General features: G+C 48.6%; 1 protein-coding gene across 2 annotated transcripts in view; it reads right to left on the reverse strand.

The window, feature by feature from the left end:
• Positions 1 to 24366, reverse strand: part of KIRREL3 (kirre like nephrin family adhesion molecule 3) — a 708943-nt gene that overhangs the window by 61870 nt on the left and 622707 nt on the right. For both annotated transcript variants that reach the window (XM_034754766.1, XM_034754765.1), the window contains exons 9-10: positions 22230 to 22357; positions 10420 to 10546 (exon numbers count right to left, since the gene is read on the reverse strand). In XM_034754766.1, coding sequence (XP_034610657.1) covers positions 10420 to 10546; positions 22230 to 22357 — 255 coding nt within the window. The remainder of the gene's footprint in view (positions 1 to 10419; positions 10547 to 22229; positions 22358 to 24366) is intronic.

Consider the following 24366-nt stretch of genomic DNA (forward strand, 5'->3'; position numbering starts at 1 on the left):
TAATACAAAGGGCCAGCAAGACGCCTCTACACCACTGAAGCCCTCAAAAAGGGCTTATGTGTGGACTTAAAGAGATGCCCAGGCCTCGGCACCGATTGGAATTTCATGTAAACATGTAGAATGTCAGGATAGAGGGGAGATGCTCTGGCCTCAGCTGCAGCATGTGGGGTACTTACAGTTGCCCCCACCTGTTCCTGGACTTGTTCTGTGGGCATCAATCTCCAGGCTTATCCAGCCAGCATCTTTCACCAGGGCTACCATCCACGCATGTGCATTTATAAAAAACAAACCCAAGTTTAAAAAGGGGGTGGGGCTTTTCAGCCTCCAAAAGAAGGAGGGAGAGATTTTCAGTGGGAGTGAAAAAAATGTTTTAGGTGGTTTTAAAAATGTCCCCTGCCTCAGCTATGCAAAGAGCTCCTGAGGCTCCCCTCCGCACACATCGGGAACAGAGAGAACGCAGCACCTCTGAAAATCAGGTCCCAGGCGTCTCCGGTTTGGATCCAAACATTGGAGACACCCAACTCAGTGGCCACTTTTGCAAACGTGGCTGTAAGTGACTTGCCCAACACAGTGCGACGAGTGGAACCGGAGAAAGAGGCTCAACTCCGAGGGACGTAGCTGGGAGTGGCAGCACAGCTTCCGAAACGCAAGGGCTAGGCTGTTTTGTACACGGATCCTCAGCGTGTCATGCCCGGCACGATCGCATCCCTGGATCTCCGCTTGCCTGCCTGCATCACTCGTTGCTCATGAAACACACAAGGTCAACCAGCAGAAGCAAGAACAAAGCCCAGCTTTTCAGGCTGGGCTTTCACTACAGGACTTAGCGTGCCCCTATATGTCAGCAGTTGAATGCTAGTTCCAAGTTCTGGGAGCACTGCAAGGCTGGGTGGACAGCAAAGAAAGAAAAAAGCCTAAGTCGAGAAAAATGGCTTAATGATCATAAATAAAATAAATAATAATAATAAAAGGGTCATTTTCCCCAGGGATAATGGATTTTAAATGGCACAAACGCCAGCAGCTTTGGGTCTGATTATTGCTTCAGGAGTTCGGAGTCAGAGGCTTAGCATCAGGCTAACAGCATACGACTAAAGACCATTTTGTGAAATAATAGTGTAAAGTTGAAGCCTGTTTGCATCTGGGACTGGAGTTTGAGTCTCCAACAGGAGGTGGCTGCTCATGAAGGCTGCCAATCTCCTGGCTTGGGATTCAGTGCTAAGTGTCAGACAGCCCACAGGCAGTAAAAGACTTTAAACAGGGTTGCTATGGATATAAATGGCGGTGCTGTCGGTTGTGGTTATTTTTAGCATCGCAGTGCCAATTTATTTGTGCAGCCCCAGAGGCTCACACAAAAGAGAGGCAGATTGCTGACTCTGGAGCCTTTAAGGAATCAAAGGAAGGTCCGAACTTCCCTGGGGCACCTGAGTCAATATCCGCCTTTCCTTTGAGGTCTTTGCAGCATTACAATCTCTTGGTGGGGAGAAGTTTCATTTTAACTCCTTGCGTTCTGTAGAAGTTCTAGATGATGAGCAAATAGCAGGTCCCGTTCCAGTGGGTTGCATTGGTCACTGGTATGCCCAGCAATAAGCACCGGCAATGCAAGGTTCATTTTGATGCAGTAAGGCAGGTAGATAGACCATTTAGTCCATCTGTGCTACTGATACGGCCCCTGTTACCGGAATACTGAGCGCCTCACGGCTGTTAATGTACTAATCTTCACCACACGCCTGCAAGATGCGGGCAGTGCTATTACTCCTGTTTTACAGCTGAAAAACTCAGGAGAAAAGGGCCTGATTCTACAACCACTGAGGTCAATAGCAACCCACTCCCCCCTTGACTTGAATGGGGCCAGATCACAAGGGGGCTTTGCCACGGTCACATAGGAAGTCTGTGGCGGTGCAGGGAATTGAGCTGGCATTTCCCAAATCCCTAAGCATTGGACCCACCGGCCTTCGTCAGCTGCTCAGTTGTCAATAAAGTTGTGTTGACCGAGGCATAACCGGGCATTACAGCCAACAGAGGGGACCCACCCGGTCCCTCTGCCAAGTACACCACCCCAAATGTACATCTCAGGAAACTGAGGCACAGAGGTGTGACACGAGTGCCCCAAGGCCACACAGCAGATCAGTACAGCGGGACGTGGGGCATTTCTGGCTCCTATTCCCACCATCAGTCTCTCACCTGAGGAGACCTTGAACTCAGGCCCTGGATGAAAAGGCAGAGAGGTTACAAAGTGAACTATCAAGTTATAATACAGCTGCCTCTTCCATTCTAGCTCTCTGATGTTGATCCCTCCATGCTAGGCTGATAGGGTTCCTTGGGTCTCTCACCCAGTGAGTCGTGGGTAATGAGAGGGAACCCTCATTGCAGGTGCTGTGGTCCGTCATTCCCCACGCCCAGCTCAGGTAATACAGGCCCGCAGTTCCGCTGCATTGCCAGAAATGGCAGGTATTCGCTCCAGGGGCTCGCCGGCTAGGACTAGCTGATGAATCAATAGCTGCCCTGCTGCTCCACAAGGAGATTTTGTCTCCTGCTCCTATGCCGTCAAGGTGGAAGGGAGCTCCAGACGCCTGCTCACGCCACGGGGCAATCACAGAGCCTTGTGTTAATCTGGCACCTGCAATGTAACGCAGAGAAGAAGGGATCAAGATAGACGGGGATGCCTGGCAAGGTCGCCAGCCGGTCGCCCCTCCTGCAGATTAGTTTGCGCCGTGTCTCGCCTTCCAGCCGATCGCTCATTTATCCTTATTATTGCAATGGCCCGTTCCCTGAGAAGACTGCCCCATCAGAAGGCAGGAGACGCGCTCTATCAGGGGCCGGCAGCAGCTGAAGAACAAATTGTTGTCGGAGCTGTGAATTGTTTTTCAGAGAGAGAGGATTTATTGCATGTGCTTCCTCCCTGTGAGGAACGGGTTTGTGCTGCGCGGCTAGGACAATGCCCGGCACAGAATAGGATCATTATTTATTCCCTGTGCTCACTGTAGTGCCTGGGAGCCCCAGTCCTGGACCAGACCCCACTGTGCTTGGCGCTGTACAAACACGGAACAAAAAGTCAGTCTGTAGCACCTCTCAGAGTCTGTCTTGACTAGGCTGAAAGGTGTGGTGAAGATGTCAGCTAGCCCGTTCCAGCTCTCTAGTGTAGACAAGGCAGTGTTGGTTTTACCACATGTGAACTGGCTGAACTGGAGCTTGGCGGGGCTTCAGGGGCACTTAAGCACATGTTTAAAATGAAGCACATGGTTAATTTCTCTCCTGAAGAGTGACGGTTTCCTGATCCAGGGCCACCACGCTTTACAAATAGACGTTACGCTTGGTAACACCGCTGGGAGGCAGGCAGGCTTTCCATTTTCCAGGTGGGGAAACCGAGGTATGGCGCAGTTCAGAGACTTACCCTAGGCTGCCCAACGAGCCCTGAATTGGACCCCGTGACTAGAGTTTTTCCATGTCACTGTACTGTCTTCCTAGCTTGTTTTTGATACAGAAGAGTCACAGCCCATTGTGCACCTATTTCTTAAATGGTGGGTGCAGGCAAAGGCAACCCGAAAAGAGCTGGGGGAAAAAGAACTAGGAGAGTCTATTGGGGTGGCAGCACAGCCAGTAAGGGTGGTCAGAAAGCTCGAGAGGCGTTTGGCTGCTGATTCCTGGCACCCCTTTTTGCCTCTGCTGAATGCTGCTAATCTGCATAATCCTCCCTTCTGTTAGCAGAGGCTCAGACTCCTACCTGTCTTTGGTCTGAGACTCCAGCTTCTGGAGGATTCCACGCTGGCCTCCAAACTCAGTGAACTGCTGACCAGGCCGTGGTCACAGGAAAGTGACATGGAACGGGAGGGAGGGGAGGAATGGCGAGATGGAATGGCAGGGTGCAAGGCAGGGCTCCATCACTGCTCCTCAAAGGTCTCGTAGTCAGGACACTGGACTGGGAGTCAGGAGACCTGGCTTGGCCATTGGCTTGCCGGGTGATCTTTGGCAAGTCACTTCCCCTGGCAAGTCCCTTCCCCTCCCTGAGCCTTTCCCCGTCTGAGAATGGAGAAAATGAACCTGACCTCCTTTGTAAAGCGCTTTGAGAGCTATATGAAAAGTGCTAGATAAGAGCTAGGTGTTTATTAGTAGTAGTATAGCTCCTAGAAGCCCCAACCCCACTGTGCAAGAAGCAGTCCAAACACACCACAAAAAGACAGGGTTAGATCCACAAAGGGATTTATGCATCTAGCGGCCACTTTGGGCACCTAAGTCCATAAGTCAGAGCCTCAAAACACCTACTTAGCTGCTGCCTAAATTCCCCAGATGCCTAAATTTCCACCCATAACGTTCCCTGAATGTCTCCTGGTGCACAAAGCTGCCCAGCTCATGGTTATGCTCCTGCAAGATTCCCTAGCACTCAGGCTGCATTGTCATTCACAGAACCCCTGCTCAGCTGCCCCTGAGCGCCGGTCTACCAGGACATTAGTGCGTGGCAAGCCAGGGGTGAATCTATAGTGTACCAGCCCACCATGCACGAACGTCCTGCACAGACAAGCCTGAAGTTTCCACCGTCCCCAAGACGCCTACGTTTTGGCAGCTGAGCACGCACACAGCTGCCATGGTCCTGCCCTACCCTGCCAACTGAATGCCTATCTCACTCCTCAGCCCAGCAGGGTCACACACTGGGCCTTGCATTGCCTAATGTGCCAGTGGGGCTTCTCCATCAGGCACACTCGGAGGGGGCCTGACTCCACACAAAATGGCCAGCAGGGAAGGAGGAGGTGGCAGCGTCCCTTGTAACCTTTAGCATAGGCCACTCACCGAAGAGATGAGAGACCCCCGTTCAGTTCTCCCCTCTGCCTGATGTGAGGATGGGATTTGGACAAGGGTCTCCCACCATGCTGGTGTGAGCCCTACCCACCACGCTAGAGAGGCAGTCTTGGTCTCTGGTTGGCCCAATGCATAGTTAATTATTTATCCACAGTGGAACGGCTCCGACAGGGGAGATGGAGCGACAGATACACACACGTCATAATATCGCACCCTTCGGTACCTCGGGCACTCCCCTGAGAATGACACGCCCCTGTTGAAATCCCTGCTCTCCAGCCCACCGATGGGGGACTGACCGGGGGTCTCCCACAGGCAGGGGGAGTGTGCTAGAGGTTATAACGAAGGCTGCCCTCTTATTTCTCCCAGCTGTGAATCCCAAACAGAGAGCAGGGGCTCCCTGCAGCCGGGACATAGGCCCTATGTCACCTTCCTCTCCCGCTAAATACCCAATAGCCCAGTGGTGAGAGCACTCAGCCAGACCCAGCCTCTGCTGGATTTGGAGCAGGGACTTGTACTCCTATCTCCCCGGCGAGTGCCCGGACTGCGCTCTCTGCCCCAGTGCGTACAAAGGGGACAGCTTCAACATGGCACTGCTAGCCTGGGGGTTAGGGTGCTGCAGTAGGGGATCTGGGTCCAAGTCCCTGTTTTGAATCAGGCAGAGAAGGGATTTGACCACATGCTGCTCACCTAGCAGGTGAATGCACTAACCACTAGCCACCTCTTCCTTGGCTTGTTGTGAGACAGGGCTGGCCGGGGGTATGTGCCTCTCTACAGCAGGCAGGGCCGGCTTTAGCAGGTGCGGGGCCCCACGCAGGGACGCGAATTGTCTCGCGCCCCACCCTCTCCCAACTCCACCACCCCCTCACTGCCCCATTGGATCCCTCCCCAAATCCCCACCCTAGCCCCGCCCCATTGGATCCCTCCCCAAATCCCCGCCTTGGCCCTGCCTCTTCCCCAAGCGTGCCTCATTCCTCCTCCTCATCCCTCCCTCCCAGGCTTGTGCTGATCAGCTGTATGGCGGCGCAAGCGCTGGAGGGAACCGGGAGAAGCAGGACGCGGCTTTTTTTTTTTCCCCGCTCCGCCAGCCCCGGACATTGCGGGGCCCTCTTAGGCGTGGGGCCCCATTCCGTGGAATCGGCTGAATCGGCTTAAAGCCAGCCCTGCCAGGAGGGGGTTCATGGCGCAGAACCCCAAGCAAAGGGAGGTGCCTCCCACCAACTCGGACTTACATGTCTCATTATGCTTGAGTGGCAGGGCTTAGGCCCCGCCCCTTCCATGGCATTTTCTGTTCCAATAACCCAGGCAGCTCCTGGCTCAGCACGCTGGCTTCAGTGAATCCCTTTCTCAGGTGACTAACTCTGCCCTGGTATTATCTAGGGAGCCTGGGTAACTAACTTGGAGCTGTGGATTCTGCTGGGCAGCAGAGATAGAAAGAAGGGATGTATGGCAATGGATAGATAGATAGCAACAAAGAGTCCTGTGGCACCTTCTAGACTAACAGATGTATTGGAGCATAAGCTTTCGTGGGTGAATGCCCACTTCGTCAGATGCATCTGTTCATCTAGAAGGTGCCACAGGACTCTTTGTTGCTTTTTACAGATCCAGACTAACACGGCTACCCCTTCTGAAGATAGATAGGCAGGCTCAAGCTGCCAAATTCAGATCTGGACACAGATTTCAAATAGCCCCACACTCGTGGGTTCTTGGGTTTGGGGTTTTGATTTGGGACATCAGCTGTTTAGTTTCTTTTGTGGTTCTTACTGTGGCACCTGGGTACCTTGTAGGGAGAGGGGCCACTTTGCAGAGGTCAGCGCCAGGCTCAGGTCTGGAACACCTTTAAAGTTCAGGGGCATTCCGATCAGAAGTTTTGCTTCAGGGCCACCTTTCCCTGTGACACACAAGTGCCTCCAGTGGCAGCTTCTTATTCTGTCAAACCCATTTGTTCTCAAAGACCGGCTCACAACGAGGTAAAACACAGCAGATCTGCTGTTACGTACACCCCTAATTTTGTGTGTTTATGCTACGGAGCGTGCTAGGGAATTGAGTCCAAGCAGGTCTGCAAAGTCAAGAAGCTGAGGTGGGATATTTCCTGAGTGGCACCAACTTTATTTGCTCCCCTGTCAGCACTGCAATGTAAAAATCAAAGCTGGTTTCAGCTCCAGAGGACATCGGGGAAGCATTTCCCATCCCGCTCCCCACACCCGTGGCTTTGGCACATTACTCACTTGATCTGAATTCAGGGGGTGTATGTGACTGGTGGCAAGAGGCGAGCAGGTTCTTTGCTGTTTTTTAATTTGCTGCTTTGTGTCCTTCAAGCGATTTTAATTGTAATTAAAATCTAGCCGCCAAATGGGATGGAGAGCGCGAGAGCCTGTGGGGCAGGGCGGAAGTCAAGGGAGTGGTTGGCTTTCCGTGGCCCCCGGAGTTTTCTTCTTCGCATTATCTGCATTTCAAATTAAACTGTGCTGCTTCCCCTCTAGCTCTCTTGTCTTCATGACAGTGAATTGGGCCTGAAGCCTGTTGTTTTACCAGACAGGTGACAGACTATGCAAATTTCATGCTCTCTTTACATTGTTCCCAGTTAACCCAGCGCTGATCCTCCACGCGGCATAGTTCAGTGGACAGGGCATTAAGCTGGGAGTCAGGAGACCCAGCTTGTCATGGACCTGTGGGGTGACCTTGGCCAAGTCACGGCCTTGCCATGTGCCTCAGTTTCTCCATCCATAAATTGGCGTTGAGACTTACCTTTCCTTTGTAACGCACGTTGAGACACATGAGTTACAAAGGGCTGTATAAGAGCTAGGGATTATTAAGTTCTCTTTGGGGCTATTGTCGGTTACATCAAGGGCTAGATTCACAAGGGGGGCGTGGGTGCCTAACTGCCACTTTAGGCACCACTGGCATTCACAAAACTCCTGCTCAGCCGACTCCTCCCCCTGGAGGCACCCGTGGTGCTGCAGTTTCAAGTCCCAGAGGTGCCTGGGTCTGAGCAGAGTCACCGAAGTCCTGGCAAAGCCCAACAGCTCAGCCCCTACAGCACACCAAGGCCCTGGAGGGATTTATGAAGTAGGCATTCCCCTGCCTATTTCACCTTCGGGGGTTGATTTGGTAGTTACCTGAGTCCCTCTTGCGACTCTAGCTACTCCACAAGTACTTTGGGGTGAGGAAAAGTGAAGAAGAGCCAGAGAATGGTCTAGACTGGGATCCAGGTTCAATTCCCTGCTCTGCAGGCCATGACTCTGCCACTTTTTTCCTATTTGACCATGGGCAAGTCATTTAGGCCCAGAATTCTCACTGGTTACTATGGCGCCTAAATACCTTTGAGGATCTGAGCCTCAGTGTTTAAGTTTCCCACTGTACAATAGAGATTGCACTGCCCTACCTCCCAGGATAACGGTTATCCTCACAGCTGTGAGGATAAATACATTAAAGATTGCGAGGGGCTCAGATATCCTGGTGATGGGGACCAGATAAGTAACGTAGATAGAAAGGAAAAAACCTCCCACCGCTAATAGATACATAAACCTCTTTTAGCTAAAAGGACATTTTGCAATCCAGAAGAGACTTTCACCCAAGGATCTCCACTTATTTTACAGAGGCTAAATTAATTCAATCTCACCCCATTATCACCATCAGTATTATTGACAATGGGATAGGTGCCTTTCACTCCCAGGCCACTGGCCGAAATCCATTCCTAGATGGTAGTGACAGAAAGCAGTTGCCATCTGATAGCAGTTTGGTGGCCTATGGGAAATGCATTTTAAAGGATTCAGCCTAGAAGCTAGTGTCCACACTGTAAGAACCGTTGCTGGAAGGCTCAGAAAGGCCATTGAGTCTGAGTTCTTCCACGCCTCGAGTGAAGGCAGGTTGAGGTGTCTTGACAGTATAATGGGGTCGAGGGATGCCTGTGTTCCTTTGATTTGAAGGATAAATATAGACTGGGATTCTCAAAAAAACCTAAGAGGGTTAGATGCCCAAATACCATTTGATTTCAGGTCTCTGCGTCTCAAGTCAGCACCTTTCACAAGCACTGAATTCTCAGGATAGCTGTTGCTGCATTTTGAAAGTTCACTGATTGGCTAAGCATCATTGGCTGATCCCGACTGCTCTGGGCTGGAAACAGAACCAGGTTTCTTGGGTGATATTCTCTACCCTCCTGCACAGGTTTGTGCCAGGAGCACCCCACAAACAACTAAATTAGCCATTACCACTCTAGAAAGAGATCTTGGAGTTACCATGGATAGTTTTCTGAAAACTTCAGTGCAATGCACAGCAGCGGTCAAAAAGGCTAGCAGAATGTTTAGGAACTATTACGAAAAGGAATAGGAAATAAGACAGAAAATATCATAATGCCACTATATAAATCCATGGTGCACCCACACCTTGAATACTGTGTCCAGTTCCAATCGCTCCATCTCAAAAAGGATAGAGTGGAACTGGAGAAAGTTCAGAGAAGGACAATAAAGCTGATGAAGAGTACAGAATGGCTTCCGCATGAAAATATTAGGGCAATTCAGCTTAGAAAAGAGACGATGAAGGGGAGATATGATAGAGGTCTGTAAAATCATGACTGGTGTGGAAACAGTGAATAGGGAAGTGTTATTTACCCTGTCCCACAAAACCAAAAGCAGGGGTCACATGATGAAATTAATAGGCAGCAGACTTAATACAAACAAGAGGAAGCATTTTGTCACACAACACACAATTAACTGGTGGAACTCATTGCCATGGGATGTTGCGATGGCCAAAGTATAACTGGGTTCAAAAAAGAACTAGATAAGTTCACGGAGGATAGGCCTATCAATGGCTATTAGAGAAGATGGTCAGGGATACAACCCCATGCTCAGGTGATCCTAAATCTCTGAATGCCAGAAGCCAGGAGAGGAAGACAGGGATGGATCACTCCAACTGGCCTGTTCTGTAAACTCCCCCTGAAGCTCTGGTACTGGCCACTGGTGGAGAAAGAATACTGGGCTAGATGGAGCATTGGTCTGACCCAGTATGGCCGTTTTTATGTGCTTAAAGAGGCTGCATTTCCTTGGGTATCCCAAAGTAGGTAGCACAAGGAGGTGAAGATTCACAGAAAAAAGCGAATCATATTGTTTCAATCGTCAGGAAAAATATAGTTTGACTTTGGGGCAAACTTCCAGCCTGGATGTTTATCTTACCTGCACTGGCTCAGGCCATCCCTAGATAAGAACTCAGCAGTGTTTCCACAATGCCATGAATCCATTTATCCCTCTGAGGTACAACCAACACAGAGTCCATAGGAAGTGGAGCAATTGCAAAATGTCTGGTTAGGAACCTTGCTGGTCTATTTCAGGGTGGCATCTGCCCCCAGAGTGAAACCTGCACACCATGAGCTAGTAATTTAACAGGTTTCAGAGTAGCAGCCGTGTTAGTCTGTATCCGCAAAAAGAAGAACAGGAGTACTTGTGGCACCTTAGAGACTAACAAATTTATTAGAGCATAAGCTTTCGTGGTAGTCCACGAAAGCTTATGCTCTAATAAATTTGTTAGTCTCTAAGGTGCCACAAGTACTCCTGTTCTTCTTTTTAATTTAACAGGGACAAAACAGTGAGGCGATCTCATCACTTTCCAACAGAATAATGATAAAGAGATGTCAGGTACCATTGACAGTCAGAGACACCTCCCGTTCGCCGGCGCCCACCCGCGGAACCACTGCTCGGCAGACGTATTTCCCCGCATCCTCCTGGCGGACACTTTTCAATATTAATGTGTTCTCGTTGCTCAGGACCTGAAAGAGAGGAAAAGCGTGTTTTAAAGAAGGGCAATGCAAATGGGTGGGAAATGGCTTTCCCATCTTACGTATATTTTTGAGAGTTCAAAATCTGTTCTTATCCCAAATCAGGACAAAAAATTGAAGTCTCAAAACTTATCGTGAACCAAAGAGCTGAATTTTTCTTCAGTTCAAGTCAATCAAAATGTTTTGTTTGGATAATTTCAAAATATTTTCTTTCGATGTACACCTTTCCCCCCCAACTTTTTTCAGTCTCATTAGCTTAAATTTGGAAATAAAAAGTCATTTCCAGACTGGAAAACTGAATTTTTTGTTTAGAAAATGTCAAAACATTTTTGACAATTTTGAAACTCTTTTTCCAAAAACGTTTTGTCAGGAGATTCGTTGAAATTGACCCTGTTTCACAAACAGTTTTGGTTTCAAAGTGCTGGCATTTTTCAATGAACAAATGTTTTATTGAAACATGTTGGATCAGCACTAATGCTAATATAGTGTAACTCTCTGTCCCCCTCTAGTGACTGGACTATATACATATACAGACTCTATTACTGCCTCCCAGCAAAGAGACTAGTCATTGGTTCATTCAAAGAATAGTTCTAAAAAGAAAGTTATTTTTTAAAAGTGTTCATGCCCAAAGATTTCGGTGCTGCATAGCAATGATAACTAGAACTGGTTGCCAGAAAAAGAGAAAAATAACACAAGCAAACACAATTTCTTAATGGTCTGGGAAATGTCTTCCCTCCCATTTTTCAAAATTCGAGTTTTTAAATTTCAAAATTCGAAACTTTCCATTAGATCTAAAGTTGGTGAAGACACAGGGGGAAATGTTTTGCACATATTTTGTTTAATCTGTTCCCCTTTTTATCTTAAAAGTTAATCATTCAAAATGGTCACCATTTTGAAATCTGAAACATTTCCACTAATTTTAAGAATGACTAAATCTAGGAAAAATTGCCAAGACCAATAATTAGTCTGAGACTCAGAAAGTCTTTGCAACCCACCCACCCAACCACACTACATAACCCTACAAAACACAAATTGAGAAAGGAATCAGAGAGGTCTGCAATGTTGACTAGAAAGATGCCACACGTGAACTTTGGGGAGCATTAGAGCGGAGTGCATTCCTGAATAGCAGGCCCTGGGTTGTGAACAGCCAACCTCCCACCCCCTTGAAAGTAAAGTCAACCCTGTTGCCTTGAAGCAGTTGGCCTTACAGGTATTTTGCCACGATACTATTCAAAGCTTGATATAAATGTAACCCAGAATAACAGAGTGTGGCTCCTTGTCCCCCTCTAGTGGCTGGGCCATGGATAGCAGACCACTAGTCTGCTACTGTCTCTCAACTCAGACATTAGTGTTTCAGCTCATGCTTTTAGATCTTACACTCCTGTGTTCCATCCCACAAATGACCTGAGCATGGGTGTCATCACATAAGGATGACTTCGCTAGTCTAGCAGAGGCTTGTTCATTCATTGCTATCCTAGTATTTTGTCATTAGCAGTGGCTGACCAACAAGCACAGGTGACAGCTGGCAGGTATAGCCTCAGTGAGCTCCAACAAACCAAGGGCCATGCCATCTCATGGTAGGCTCACTGACTGCAATATAGTGCCAAAGGGAGCCACCAGACATAACGGATGGCCTTAGCTGGAGAAGCCCTGTGTCAGAGGCATGCCAGCCAGAGGATTTTATGCTACCCATGTCTGCTTGGCCTGTGGCAAGGTATGTGTACAACGCATACAGCGCCATACCTCTGTGCCTGCCCAAACTCGGAGCTGGTAGGAACAGCAGGCATTAGCATAGTAGGCATTGGCTGTTCATAGAATCTGCACTCTTGGTACATGACTAGAAAAATTTGCTGCTTGAGGTGGAAATGTTACTGCACGAACTGCACTCTTGGGAAGTGGAGGTCCCACATGCGGAGAGGGGTCTATTCCCCCGATGATGTGAGAGCAAACAAGTAGATGTAATTATGTTTTATATTCTCTGTACGATCTGTAATGCCTATTAGTGCTAATGCAAGTGACGCCAGTGTGCTGAGGAAAGAGCAAACCCCAGCGTGCGTTGTGCATGCTTTGCTGGTCAAGCTAATGACCTTAGAACGTGCCCCTTTCTGTCACATCATAGGGGCACTTTAATACTCTGGAAGCTAAGCAGGAGGGAAATCAAATGAGTTCATTGATGCATTTGCCAAGATGCAGTCACAGAACTTTTCACTCAAGGATCCCAAAGCATCTTCCAAACACTGACTCAATTTGACGGCATGCTATGAGCGAGGGATTATTATCCCTATTTTGCAAATCGTGGAACTGGGACGCCGCGAGATAACAACATCAATGGCAGAGCTGGGAAAAGAAGCCAGGGGCCTTGATTCTCAGGCCCTGTTCTAACCACTAGTTTGCACTCTCTCCCTAACTAAACAGGGCCACGCTCTCAGATCTCGGGGGAAGAGTGGGGCTGCCAATAAGCCACCTATTCCAAACCTCAGGGTCAGAGGAAGAGCAGAATCACGTGCTATCAGTTAGGTGCAAGCTGCTGTTTTGAGATCCTCTTTCCTGGCAACTTGGGGTTTGCATCAGCCTGCTGTCTTTGACCCTTCCCCAGAAACATGCCGAAAGCTGGAACGTTCGACGCACTGCCCTACTGCCCATCGCTGCAATTAGCAGTTTATTAAAACTTGAAAAGTGCTGAAGCAAAGCGGGCTGATGCAGGCCGTCAGCAAAATCCCAGCACGTGCAGTGTTTAGAAATGTGATGAGTCTAAACCAAATAGTGGCTTTTGGAGTCAAGTATTTCTAATTACCTGTGGAGGCAGCTCATGCCAATGGCTAATTTCCCACCTCTACAACCAAATCTGTCAGGGTGGGCAGGTTGCCAAAGGGGACTGGCGACAATTTTCCTCGGTCACGGGGCGGGACCTCCGCACACAGGCCGGAGAGATGCGGTGCCTGTTCTGCTCTCCTTGCCGACATTCAGCTCTTTGTTTGTTTCTTTTTGCTGTTTCGGTGCGTATGCTTTGAGGGCACATCCAGCACATCAGTTATTGCCACTGCTGCGGGTCTGATCTTACAGCCAGTTCCTCCAGTCGTTCTGGGAATTTACGCGGATGCTTAGCAAAACACTTAATGCCCCTAGCAGCAGTTATACATACAGCGAAGGCATGTCATTTCAAACCTCCGTGTTTCAGGGAACTGCCCAGATCAGACTAGTCCTCTTTAAAATCCCGGTCTGGGTGTGAGGTTTCTAGGAGATTCAGCAGCACGTCTGAAAGCTGTGCAAGGTCTCTATCCCTGAGCAGCATGTCCATTGGCTGTGCATCCCCAGATCTCTCTTGCTGCTTGGGTAGGGCAGGAGTTGACTACTTTACACCTGATTCTGAAAGTCTTACTGAGTTGAGGGTACTCACTATGACCTCAATGAGCAGTGGGGAAATTCTGGTTCCAAAGTCTGGATGGGACAAGAACATAGGAATACAGAAATCGCTGGGCTGCATCAGACCAAAGGTTCGCCAAGTCCTGTGTCCTGTCTCTGACAGTGACCAGACCCAGATGTTTGAAAGGAAAGAGTAAAAGCCTTGCAGTAGATGTTGGACAACCTGCCCTCTGTAAATGTCACATCCTGACCCCTAGTAGTTAGAGACCTGAAGGATGAGATTTAATCTCTCTTCCCAAACTCATTATTTTCGCTTTAATTACTCTAAAGTGGATAGTCCTGCTTGAATGTGTATGTCCAAATCTTTGAACCTTGCTGAATTCTTGGCCTCAGTGACAATAACTGATTTCTCAGTTTGGGGGTGGAACTGAAAAATTTAAAAAATCAGTTTGGTTTGAACTGAAACTGATTTTTTTTGTCCGACTTTAAATGATTTTTTTTGTTGGCTTTTCATTGAAAAACATCAGAAAATAACCCGAAACTCAACCTCCCCCGTTTTATTAAATAAAGCTCAATTTTTAAACGAAATTTTGAAATGGCTGAATCAAATCATTTCAACTTTTTCCAGTCTTATTTTTTGATTTGCCAGTTTCGACCCACATTCACTAACCATTGTGGTGACACAAAAATGCCTTTTCCTGCCAATTTACTGTTCACTGGAAAAAAATTGCTCAGCTCTAACCCTGTGGCAGAGAGTTCCAAAGTCCAATCACACATTATGTGAAAAAGTGTTTCCTTTTATCAGCTGGCTGGCTCCGCATGAGGGCCCTGTCAACACTTCAAATTCCTTCAAATGCAGCTCCACACACCAGCCAACAATCCCCTGTCAAATCCATCAATTCTCCACTCCTCCGTCCCCTCCAAATTCCATCAGTTCCTCCACATCAAATCCCGCAGCTCACCCTGCTCTCCGTCCCACAAATCCATCAACCCCCACTGCTCCCTTGCAAATCCCTTAGCTCCCCCGTGAGCTCGCCCTGTACTGCCCTCTTTCTGGCTTCCCCGTTTTCCCTTCCCCTCTCCGTCTGGCTCCAATCTCCTCTCCTGGATTTCCTGCCCCCTTTCTCCAGTATCTCTCCCCCCAAGCTTTGGGAGAGACTGTGGATCTCCTTCCTTCTGCTCCCAAGGTACCGCAAGCCAAGGGGTAGATTCCTTCCCAAAGCTCAGCCTTGCTGGAGGGAAGCAGCCATTTCCCTGCTGTGTCTGCTGCAGGCTTGGTGGCTGTACTGGTGGTAGGGTGGGGGGAGACGGCGCTGGGAACTGCGGCTCTCCTCTCCTGCCCCATACAGGGCTGAGAGTTTGTGTGTGTGTGTGGGGGGAGAGACACTGTTGTCCCCCTGTCTGCAGGCTAGGGGGGAAATGCTCCCCCTCCCAGCTCTCCCATAGTCACCCCCATGCTCATGAGTCAGGATTGCAGGAAAAGGTGCTTGACTGGCAGCCCCGGAGTCTGGAGTCCTCCATGCACACAAGGGATAGAGCACGGGCAGTAGCAGTGAAAGCTTCCATGCCCCACGCGTGTGCCAGACCTCCCAGCTCCTGATCTCGCTGTTGTTCACCACGCCCCAGCCCCCCAGGTCCCTGCTAAGACCTACCAGAGGCTTCCTAAACTTCACTGGAGTGGAGCCCCAGTTTGATGGTCCATTGGACTCACTCTGTTGAACCTTAAGGTCCTGGGGAAGATGGTATCGACGCAGATTTTGTATGTGGACGTGAGGGTCTGGCTGTTGGTCGTAGCCAAGGAAGCAGGTGGGTCAGTGTGGCAGGGGATCCAGGCGTGTGGGGAACTGGGCCAACCAGGCACCGGAGGGGCTCGATACAGAGCAAGCCGTGAGGCTCTGGTTCCATATTTCACTGCAGGTGTCGGGAGCCGGCTGCCCGTCCGAAGAAGCATCACTTGTCAGCTCCCCTTGGAGTAAATGGAAGCAGTTCTGACAAATAACGCTAATGTCTGTATTAGTTTAAACCAGCCTGAGATGATGTCTAGAGCTGTGTGGGCCTTGGAATGTTCCACACCTGCCATTCGTTATCAAGGGGGAGCCAAAGGAAAGGGGAGACCGCACGTATGAACTCCCGGACCAAGCCGTTTTTAACTCCTCCTGACTCCTAATGCGCGGAACAGCTTTACTGCTGTCTTCCTCAGCCTGGCAGCTAAGGGTTGCAAATTGATAGCAAAAGGATTTAAACCGCACTATGACTGCAAATCTCAGTGCAACCTCAGCTACGGAGTTCCTACCTATGCCTCCACAATATTTATTAATATTGGGCATTGAAAATGGGCTAGGTGCTGTGTAATCCAGAATAGAAAGAACCCCCCTGCCCCAAACAGGATCAGATAGACCTGTATATATCTAGGGCAGAATTACATGCTGATGCATGTTGGGTACTAAGCGGGTTTTGAAAATCTGCCCAATATGTAGGTGCCTAGATGGGAGCTGAGATCTTTTGAAAATCTGGCCTTTTGTTTATAGCAGGAGTGGCAGTGCTTGCTCTAATTAAGGCCATATAATGGTTTTAGTTCTAACCACTTTTCCATTGCGTATAACTTCCTGAAACTATTACTTTACAGGCTTATATTCGCCATGCATGGTCATGCATAGATACATAGATGCTTCCATGTAGCTTGTTCTCTAAATGACCTGTATACCCCCATGGAAAACTACATTACCCATTTAGAAGATAAAGAAAAAAAATCAAGACTATTACGTTTTTTTTCCTATGTTCTAATAATGATAAATAATAATAATATCAGCGTCAGATAAGAACGCTGCCTAGTGATTATTGACTGACTGGGGTTTTTCAGCTGTGACTCAGGCCATCAAGTCTTCCAAGCCTGTCATGGCTTTCTAGAAAATGGCTTTCGTCGTGGTCCTTATTGGCTGAATAAACACCCCAACGTATGCTGAGTGCGGATGTCCACCTGGTGACGAATGCACTGCAGATACACATGCCATTCTCCCTCTGGTGCACTGGTAGCTTGCTGGCAATGGAGTGGAGGAGAAGTGTCCCGTGATGGGTCTTTAATTGCCCAGGACTGCTGACCTTGCAGTCTTTATGGGCTGGGCTGGTAAATCAGTGTTACTCCATTGACATCAATGAAGCTGGTTTACACCCGCTCTGTAACTGGCCCATGGCTTTTTTGTGTGCTCTCAGGACTGTTTTACTAGCAAACGCAGTGTTCCATCTGCAGCAGTAAGGGGTCATAGGGACACAGGCATTGCCAGCATGGATCAGACCCAAAGCCCATCTAGTCAAGCGTCCTGTCTCTGACAGTGGCCCACAGCAGAAGCTTCAGAGGAAGGCGTAAGAACCCCACAGTAGCAGATGTGGGATAATCTCCCCCTGCCCATAGTCCCCATCCTGGTCTCTATTAGTCAGAAATCTGCTGAAGCCCAGAAGGATGAGGTTTAATATCCCTCCCTGAATTTGCTGTCATCAATTGCTCTGGATATTCTTGACAGCCGTACCAGAGAATGGGACTCAGCACTCTTGTTTCTATCCCCACCTGGGCTGTTGGCTCTGTTTGACCTGAGCCAAATTGCATACAGCCACATTTCCGGAAGAGGCCCTTCTGCTTTTGGGAGTCTCACTTTCCAGGTGCTCAGATCAAGCCTCTCTGGGACTAATTTTCAGAGACACGAGCACAAACCCACAAAGCCAGCTGAAATCAACAGAAGATGCAAGCGCTCAGCACCTTGGGAGGAAAAATGGTGGCACTAGCATGCAGTTTGCTGCCATCTCATTGCTCACTCTGCAGCTCTGTGCTACCCCTTCCCCCACCGTCTTGTCTATTTAGATTGTAAGCTCTGTGGGGGTGAGGGCCATCTACTGCTCTGCGTGTGTGCAGTACCTAACCCAATGGGCCCTCGGTTGGCCCTGAGGCACGACTCTAATAAACATGATTAACAACAATAATGATTTGAGCTGGGCCAGTGATCAACTTTGAAAAAGTGGCTTTAATTTCTTTCTGCTTCTTCTTTAGCTTCACTGCATCAGCCTTCCCAGCTGCGAAGCAGGGATAACAATCCCTACAACTTCCCCAGTCTGGATCAGCCGTGATTAGTGTTCATGCAGCACGTTAAACTTTTTACACTGGGACAGAGCCTGACTTTCAGACCTCCAGCTGACAAAGCAAGATTTTGGCTGGAGTCAGGACTTCAGTGATGACCCTTAATCTTAAAGCTTCCTATCCCTGATTATGAGAAATTTAGAGATCCCAAGGTCAGAAGGGACCATTGTGATCATCTAGTCTGACCTCCTGCACAACACAGGCCACAGAACGGCACCAGAATATTTCCTGTTTGAACAAGAGCAGATCTTTTAGAAAAAAAAACATCCAATCCTAATGTAAAAATTGCTAGTGATGGCGAATCCACTATAGCCCTTGGTGAGTTGTTCCCAAGATACAAAGGGGTGAATGAATTCAACTCAAGATGCCCTTGTATGTCTGGTAATTATCTAGGAATCCTCAAACAAGCAGTTTTAAATAACACCGAAGCAGCTGAACATCTTTTCTCCCTTAAATACTAGGGGTGAAAATCCTGCAGTCAACGCAATCAATGGCCAATCCTCCATTGACTTCAATTGGGCCTGGATTTCACTGCAGATGGGGGGCGTGTCTCTGAGTTGGTGGGTCTGGGGAGTTTGTAGCATGATTAGCAGTGGGAGAACCCAGCACTCCTTTGAGGACTTGTCCTCCCAGAGGAGACGCTATCCTTGCTGGCTTGCTGACCACACAGGAAGCTATTCAGGGTGAGCCTGCAGCTCTTCAGTTATCCCCGGAGTAGAGCGCCGGGCAGTGCTAGGCCAACAATGGGTGCTCAGGTTTTACTGGCATGCCCGCAGAGCAAGAGGAAGCACAGAGCTCCGACGACGTTGGGAATGTGAATGGTTCCTCTGGAAGCCAAAATGTGGGACAGCCTGTCTGGAACATAGTTAACTTGCAGGCTGAGCTGCCAATGGAGGTTGGCAAATTCCCAGGCTGCTCCCAGGTCTTTTCTGTGTGGAGGTTCCCAGCATTTCTCCAACCAGGTTGGCAGGGCCCTGCTTCCTGATTGGACTGCTGCTCCTGCCTGCAGTCCATAGGCCTGGCTGAGCTAGAGATCCCATCGAAAGAGCTGTTCCTCAAATGCCACCACGCCAGCTTGTGAAATCTCCTACTGCCCTCAGGGGTCTGTTACCCAGGAACAGGCAGAGGGATTTTCTTTGTTCATGTGGTTCACTCCACTTCTCTGTGTCCCTGGCTGGAAGATGCCCCCTGTATGGAGCCACACAGCAGGAAGGTGATGGCTACTGCCCGTTGACACACTGCACGAGGTTTCAGGGTTTGAAAGCCAGACTCGGCAGGGGAGTAATAGAATCATAGGACCGGAAGGGACCTCGAGAGATTATCTGGCCCAGTCCCCTGCACTCATGGCAGAACTAAGTATTATAGTCAGCCATCCCCAGACAAGAGGTGGAGGAGGGAGAAAGGTATTTCTTAGTCTTAAATTACATCTGCTCTGAGGCTGAGAGAGAGAGAAAAAGAGACAGCCACTGTGCTAGCTACCTGAGTGCAGAGGTGGCCAGATGGCCATATGACTCCCCACTGTTAAAAGCCTAGAGATTTCACGCTCGCCTAGGACAGCACAACCAAGAGAAACAGCCAGTGCTTCAATCCCCAACTTTGGGGAACTAAATCACATCACGATGGGCCCCATCATTGCCCCCATCATCTGGTCTGGATTTATTGCACTGTCCAGAGTCCAGGGTTAAGGCATCAGTTTGTAGCTTTGAAGCATCAGCCCCCTAGAGGCTTAGCCATGGCTTTCCAGGCACTGGAAGGAGTGATCGCAATGTTAAACACGTAGATGATTTATAAAGTGCTACCTGCCAGCGAGAGGTTAACTGCAGTTTTGGCCTCTGCTTAACCCAGATGGCGTTCATAATGTGACTCAATTCTGCTTCTATTAGGGCTACTTTATGAAGATCTTCTGTGGGCAAGAGAACGTGCAAGTGCTGAGTGCACCATGGAAACCAGCGCTTGCAGCTTCTTGCCCTGGTCACTCAGACTTGATTGGGCCAGTTATATAAACCAACCACCTTGTCTTCTGCTAAAGCTGTGGGGTTCTCCCCATGTTTTCTTTAAAGTGGATTCATTTTCCTGTAGCCTGGTTGCTACGGGATAGGATGGGCACATAAACCAATGGAGTTATGAGGTCTGGATGCTGGAGTGGTGTGGACTTTCTAGTATGGCTTCATAGGCCTACGCTCACAGCTGTTTCTTGTAACCTAGTGACTCTAGTCTGGGCACCATATAATCCCCCCCACCCAGTTACTGGAGCGCAGAATGCACTGTGTGGACTCTGTACCTGGGAAAGGTGTCATGGTCCAAAAGTGACCCGAGTTACTGCAAAGGGACATCCCAATCCATCTACCCTGGTAAAGGTGTCATGGTCCAAAAGTGACCCGAGTTACTGCAAAGGGACATCCCAATCCATCTACTAGCTACTCCCCCACAAGGAGGAGGATTTATAGGCTGGAGACAGGAGAATGGAGGGCAGAGGGGAAATGGGGATTTCCCTGGAGGGCCTGATCAGAGGAATCCTCAGGACCACTTGGAGGATGGTGAGAGAGAACCTGTGCTTCAAAGGTTGCACCATGCTTTGTTGACGTTTTGCAGTGCATGCATCCCACTCTTCACACTGCTCCAGAAGAACTCGTGGGAAAGCAGCCAGAGGTGACTGAGCATGGTGAGATGTCAGTGGCCAAGGGAGCATTGAAGCGGGACCAGGAGGAGCAGAAGAGCATTGGAGATACCTGGGAATTTAGCCAGGTGGGCTAGAGGAATGCATATGTACCCCACATACACACTAGCAGAAGGAAAGGGCTAGGAGAGCAGCCAGAAGGATTGGTGAAGCACAAGAGCAGGATCAGGAGGTCCAATATCGAGTCAAGTTCAGGGTCTTGGTCCTTATCTTCAAGGTGCTCAATGGCCTGGATCCAGTGTATATTTAAGATTGTCTGAAGTCTGTAGTCAACAATTCTAATCCCATGTCACAGTGGAACTTTCTACAATAAAGGTAAAACTCGTCTGTGCAGAAGACAGCTTTTTGGGGGGTGGTCTGATACTGGCATGATCTCCCATAGGAACGAAGGACTACCACACACCTCAACTCCCTTCATTGCAAGGGCAAGGTGCACTTCTCTGTCCTACCTTTTCTCACAGGTCCAGAGAGCAGCGTGGACATTTATTCAAACAAATATGTAAATAACCCCCTACCAAAATAACAAACTCTATGGCACACACAATCCTCCCCCGGGAAGGCGATGAGAGAAAGAATGAACCGTATGTGACAGATGTTAATGCACAGCTGGAGCTCAGATACTCCGGTGATGAGGGCAGTATAAGAACCCATATAGAATAGAATAGCCCCCAATTCACCACCACTGTCTACCCCCACCCCTTTTATTATTGTATTATTCAACTAAAGCAGTCACTGTTGTAGGGACAGTTGCATCGTGGGCATGTTGCTAGAGGACTGCTTATATATCAGTACAGATACTACTGCATCTACACAGGCGTTGTGTTGGTAAAACTACACTGGCAGAGGGCTTGTGCCACTTGGGGAACTGGTTGAACTTCGCTGGCAAAAGTTGAGGCTTTTGTTGGATGGACTCAAAATTGAGTACGGATGACACTAGTATATATTTCAGATGTCCTATGTTTGTGGATCTCTGTTCCACAGCTGAGATGGATGTTTGCCTACAACACCTGTTTCACGAAGGGATAATTTCTTACATAGACAGACAGCAGGGTCTCCTGGACTCTTCAGGGGATCAGAGCAGTTATATAGGAGCCAGAGGACAGTTTAACCCTGTGAACCCTGCATTCTCATTGAGGTCAATAGGAACAACTTGCAGGACTGGGCCATAACTAAGCTAATCTAGGTGCTGAGTTCCCATAACTCTCCCTGATGTTGGTGCTCCTCCCCATGGAATTGTGGTTTGTTTTATAGTAAGCACCAATCTCCATTGGAGCTCCTGCACTTGGGAGACAGCCCACCCCTCCAAAGAGGTTATGATGGAAATAGACTCTCAGAAGGGATGTGATTTGCCCAAGGTCATGCATTAGGTCAGTGGCAGAGACTGGCAGAGAACCCAGCTCTCCCGAATCCCAGTCCAACGACATGTCCATTTGCCTAGCATGGCCCTCCAGGGCTCACCCCTGATTCAGAATGTAGTGCAGCATGTCCCGGGTGACTGAGATTCTTACCACGCCCGAGCCCCGCTTCATCCAGACGATGGTCAGTGATGGGTTCCCAGTCCAAGCGCAGCTGAACACTGCATCTGACCCCAGGTCGACAAGGAGAGACTGCGGTTCTGTTGCCATCCTGGGACCAACTGTGCATAGGAGACAAGCAGAGAAGGTGAATGTGTGGAGAAATAGAAACAGATCCACCAGCTAGCACTATCCCCAGCCTGATCAGTGGTTCAACCAATCAGAAGCTCCTGGGCCAAGAGGGCTCTCAGGATGATGCAGGCCCCTGAGCTTCCATCATCTCCCTGCGCCTTGAAGCATGCTCTGTTTTCACAGACTCATGGAAATGTAGGGCTGTAAAGAATCTCAAGAGGTCTCCAGGTCCAGCCCCGTGTGCAGAAGCAGGACCAAGTAAACCTAGACTGGTATGTGCAACCTGTTCTTAAACACCTCCAATGATGAGGATTCCACAACCTCCCTTGGAAGCCTGTCCCAGAGCTTAACTACAGTTATAATTATGAAGTTTTCCCTCGTTTCTAACCTAGATCTCCCTTGCTGCCCCTTACTTCTTTTCCTACCTTCAGCAGACCTGAAGAACTACTGATCACTGTCCTCTTTATAACAGCACTTCGCATAGCTGAAGACTGTTATCAAGTCCCCCCTCAATCATGTTTTCTTCTGACTAAACATGCCCAGATTTCTTAACCTTTCCTCCTAGGTCAGGTTTTCAAAATCTTTGATAATTTTTCTTGCTCTCCTCTGGACTTTCTCCAATTTATCCATGTCTTACTTAAAGTGTGACTCCCAGAACTGGACCCAATATTCCAGCAGAGGCCTCGCCAGTGCTGAGCAGAGGATGACAATTACCTCCTGTGTCTTACATACGACACTCCTGCTAATATACCCCAGAATGATATTAGCCTTTTTTGCAACTGTACCACATTGCTGACCGATATTCAATTTATGATCCATTGTAACCCCCGGATCCTTTCCAGCAGTATGACCACCTAGCTAGTTATTCCTCATTTTGTAGCTGTGCATTTGATTTTTCCTTCCTAAGTGAAGCACTTTGGGGTTGGGGTTGCCTGTCTTTACTGAATTTCATCTTGTTGATTTCAGACCAATTCTCCAATTTGTCAGGGTCGTTTTGAATTCTGATCCTGTTCTCCAAAGTGCTTGCACCTTCTCCCAGCTTGGCATCATCTGCAAATTTTATAAACATACTCTCCACTCCATTAGCCAAGTCATTTATGAAAATATTGAATAGCACCAGACCCAAGACTGATCCCGGTGGGACCTGACTAGATTCATACTGCCAGTTTGACAGCATAACTATTCTTTGAGTACAATCTTTCAACCAGTTTTGTATCCACATTATTGTAATTTCATCTAGACCACATTTCCCTAGTTTGCTTATGAGAATACCATGTGGTACTGTATCAGAAGCTTTACGAAAATGAAGATATATCATGTCTACAGCTTCCCTGCTATTCACTAGGCCAATAACCCTGTCAAAGAATGAAGTTAGGTTAGTTTGGCATGATTTGATCTTGACAAATCCATGCCGGCTATTCTTTATAAACCCCTCAAGGTGATTACAAACTCATCGTTAGTAGTTTTTCTTAGGCTATGTCTACACTAGAGACCTTATCGATGCAGCTGCACCGCTGCCAGATCGCTCGTGTAGCCGCTCTGTGCTGACGGGAGAGAGCTCTTCCGTCAACACGATTAAACCATCCCCAAAGAGAAGCATTCCCGCTGACATAGCACTGTGCACACTACTACGTATGCCAGCGAAACCTGTGTTGCTCCGGGGTGTGTTTTTTCACACCCCTGAGTGATGGAGGTTTTATCAATATGAGTGGTAGTGCAGACATGGGCTAAGTAGCTTTCCAGGTATCAAAGTTAAGCTGATTGGGCTCTAATTCTCTGAGTCCGATTTGTTCCCCTTCTGAAAGACAGGTACTACTTCTGCTCTTCTTCAGTCTCCTGGGACATCATACATCCTCCATGAGTTCTCAAAGATAATTGCTAACGGTTCCAAGATTGCTTCAACTAATTCCTTAGGTACCCTAGGATGAATTTCGCCAGGCCCTGTTGACTTGGATACATCTAACTTGTCTAAATATTCTTTAACCTGTTCCTTCCCTAT

Source organism: Trachemys scripta, chromosome 21 (genome assembly GCF_013100865.1).
Source record: "Trachemys scripta elegans isolate TJP31775 chromosome 21, CAS_Tse_1.0, whole genome shotgun sequence".
NCBI classification, from domain to species: Eukaryota; Metazoa; Chordata; order Testudines; family Emydidae; genus Trachemys; species Trachemys scripta.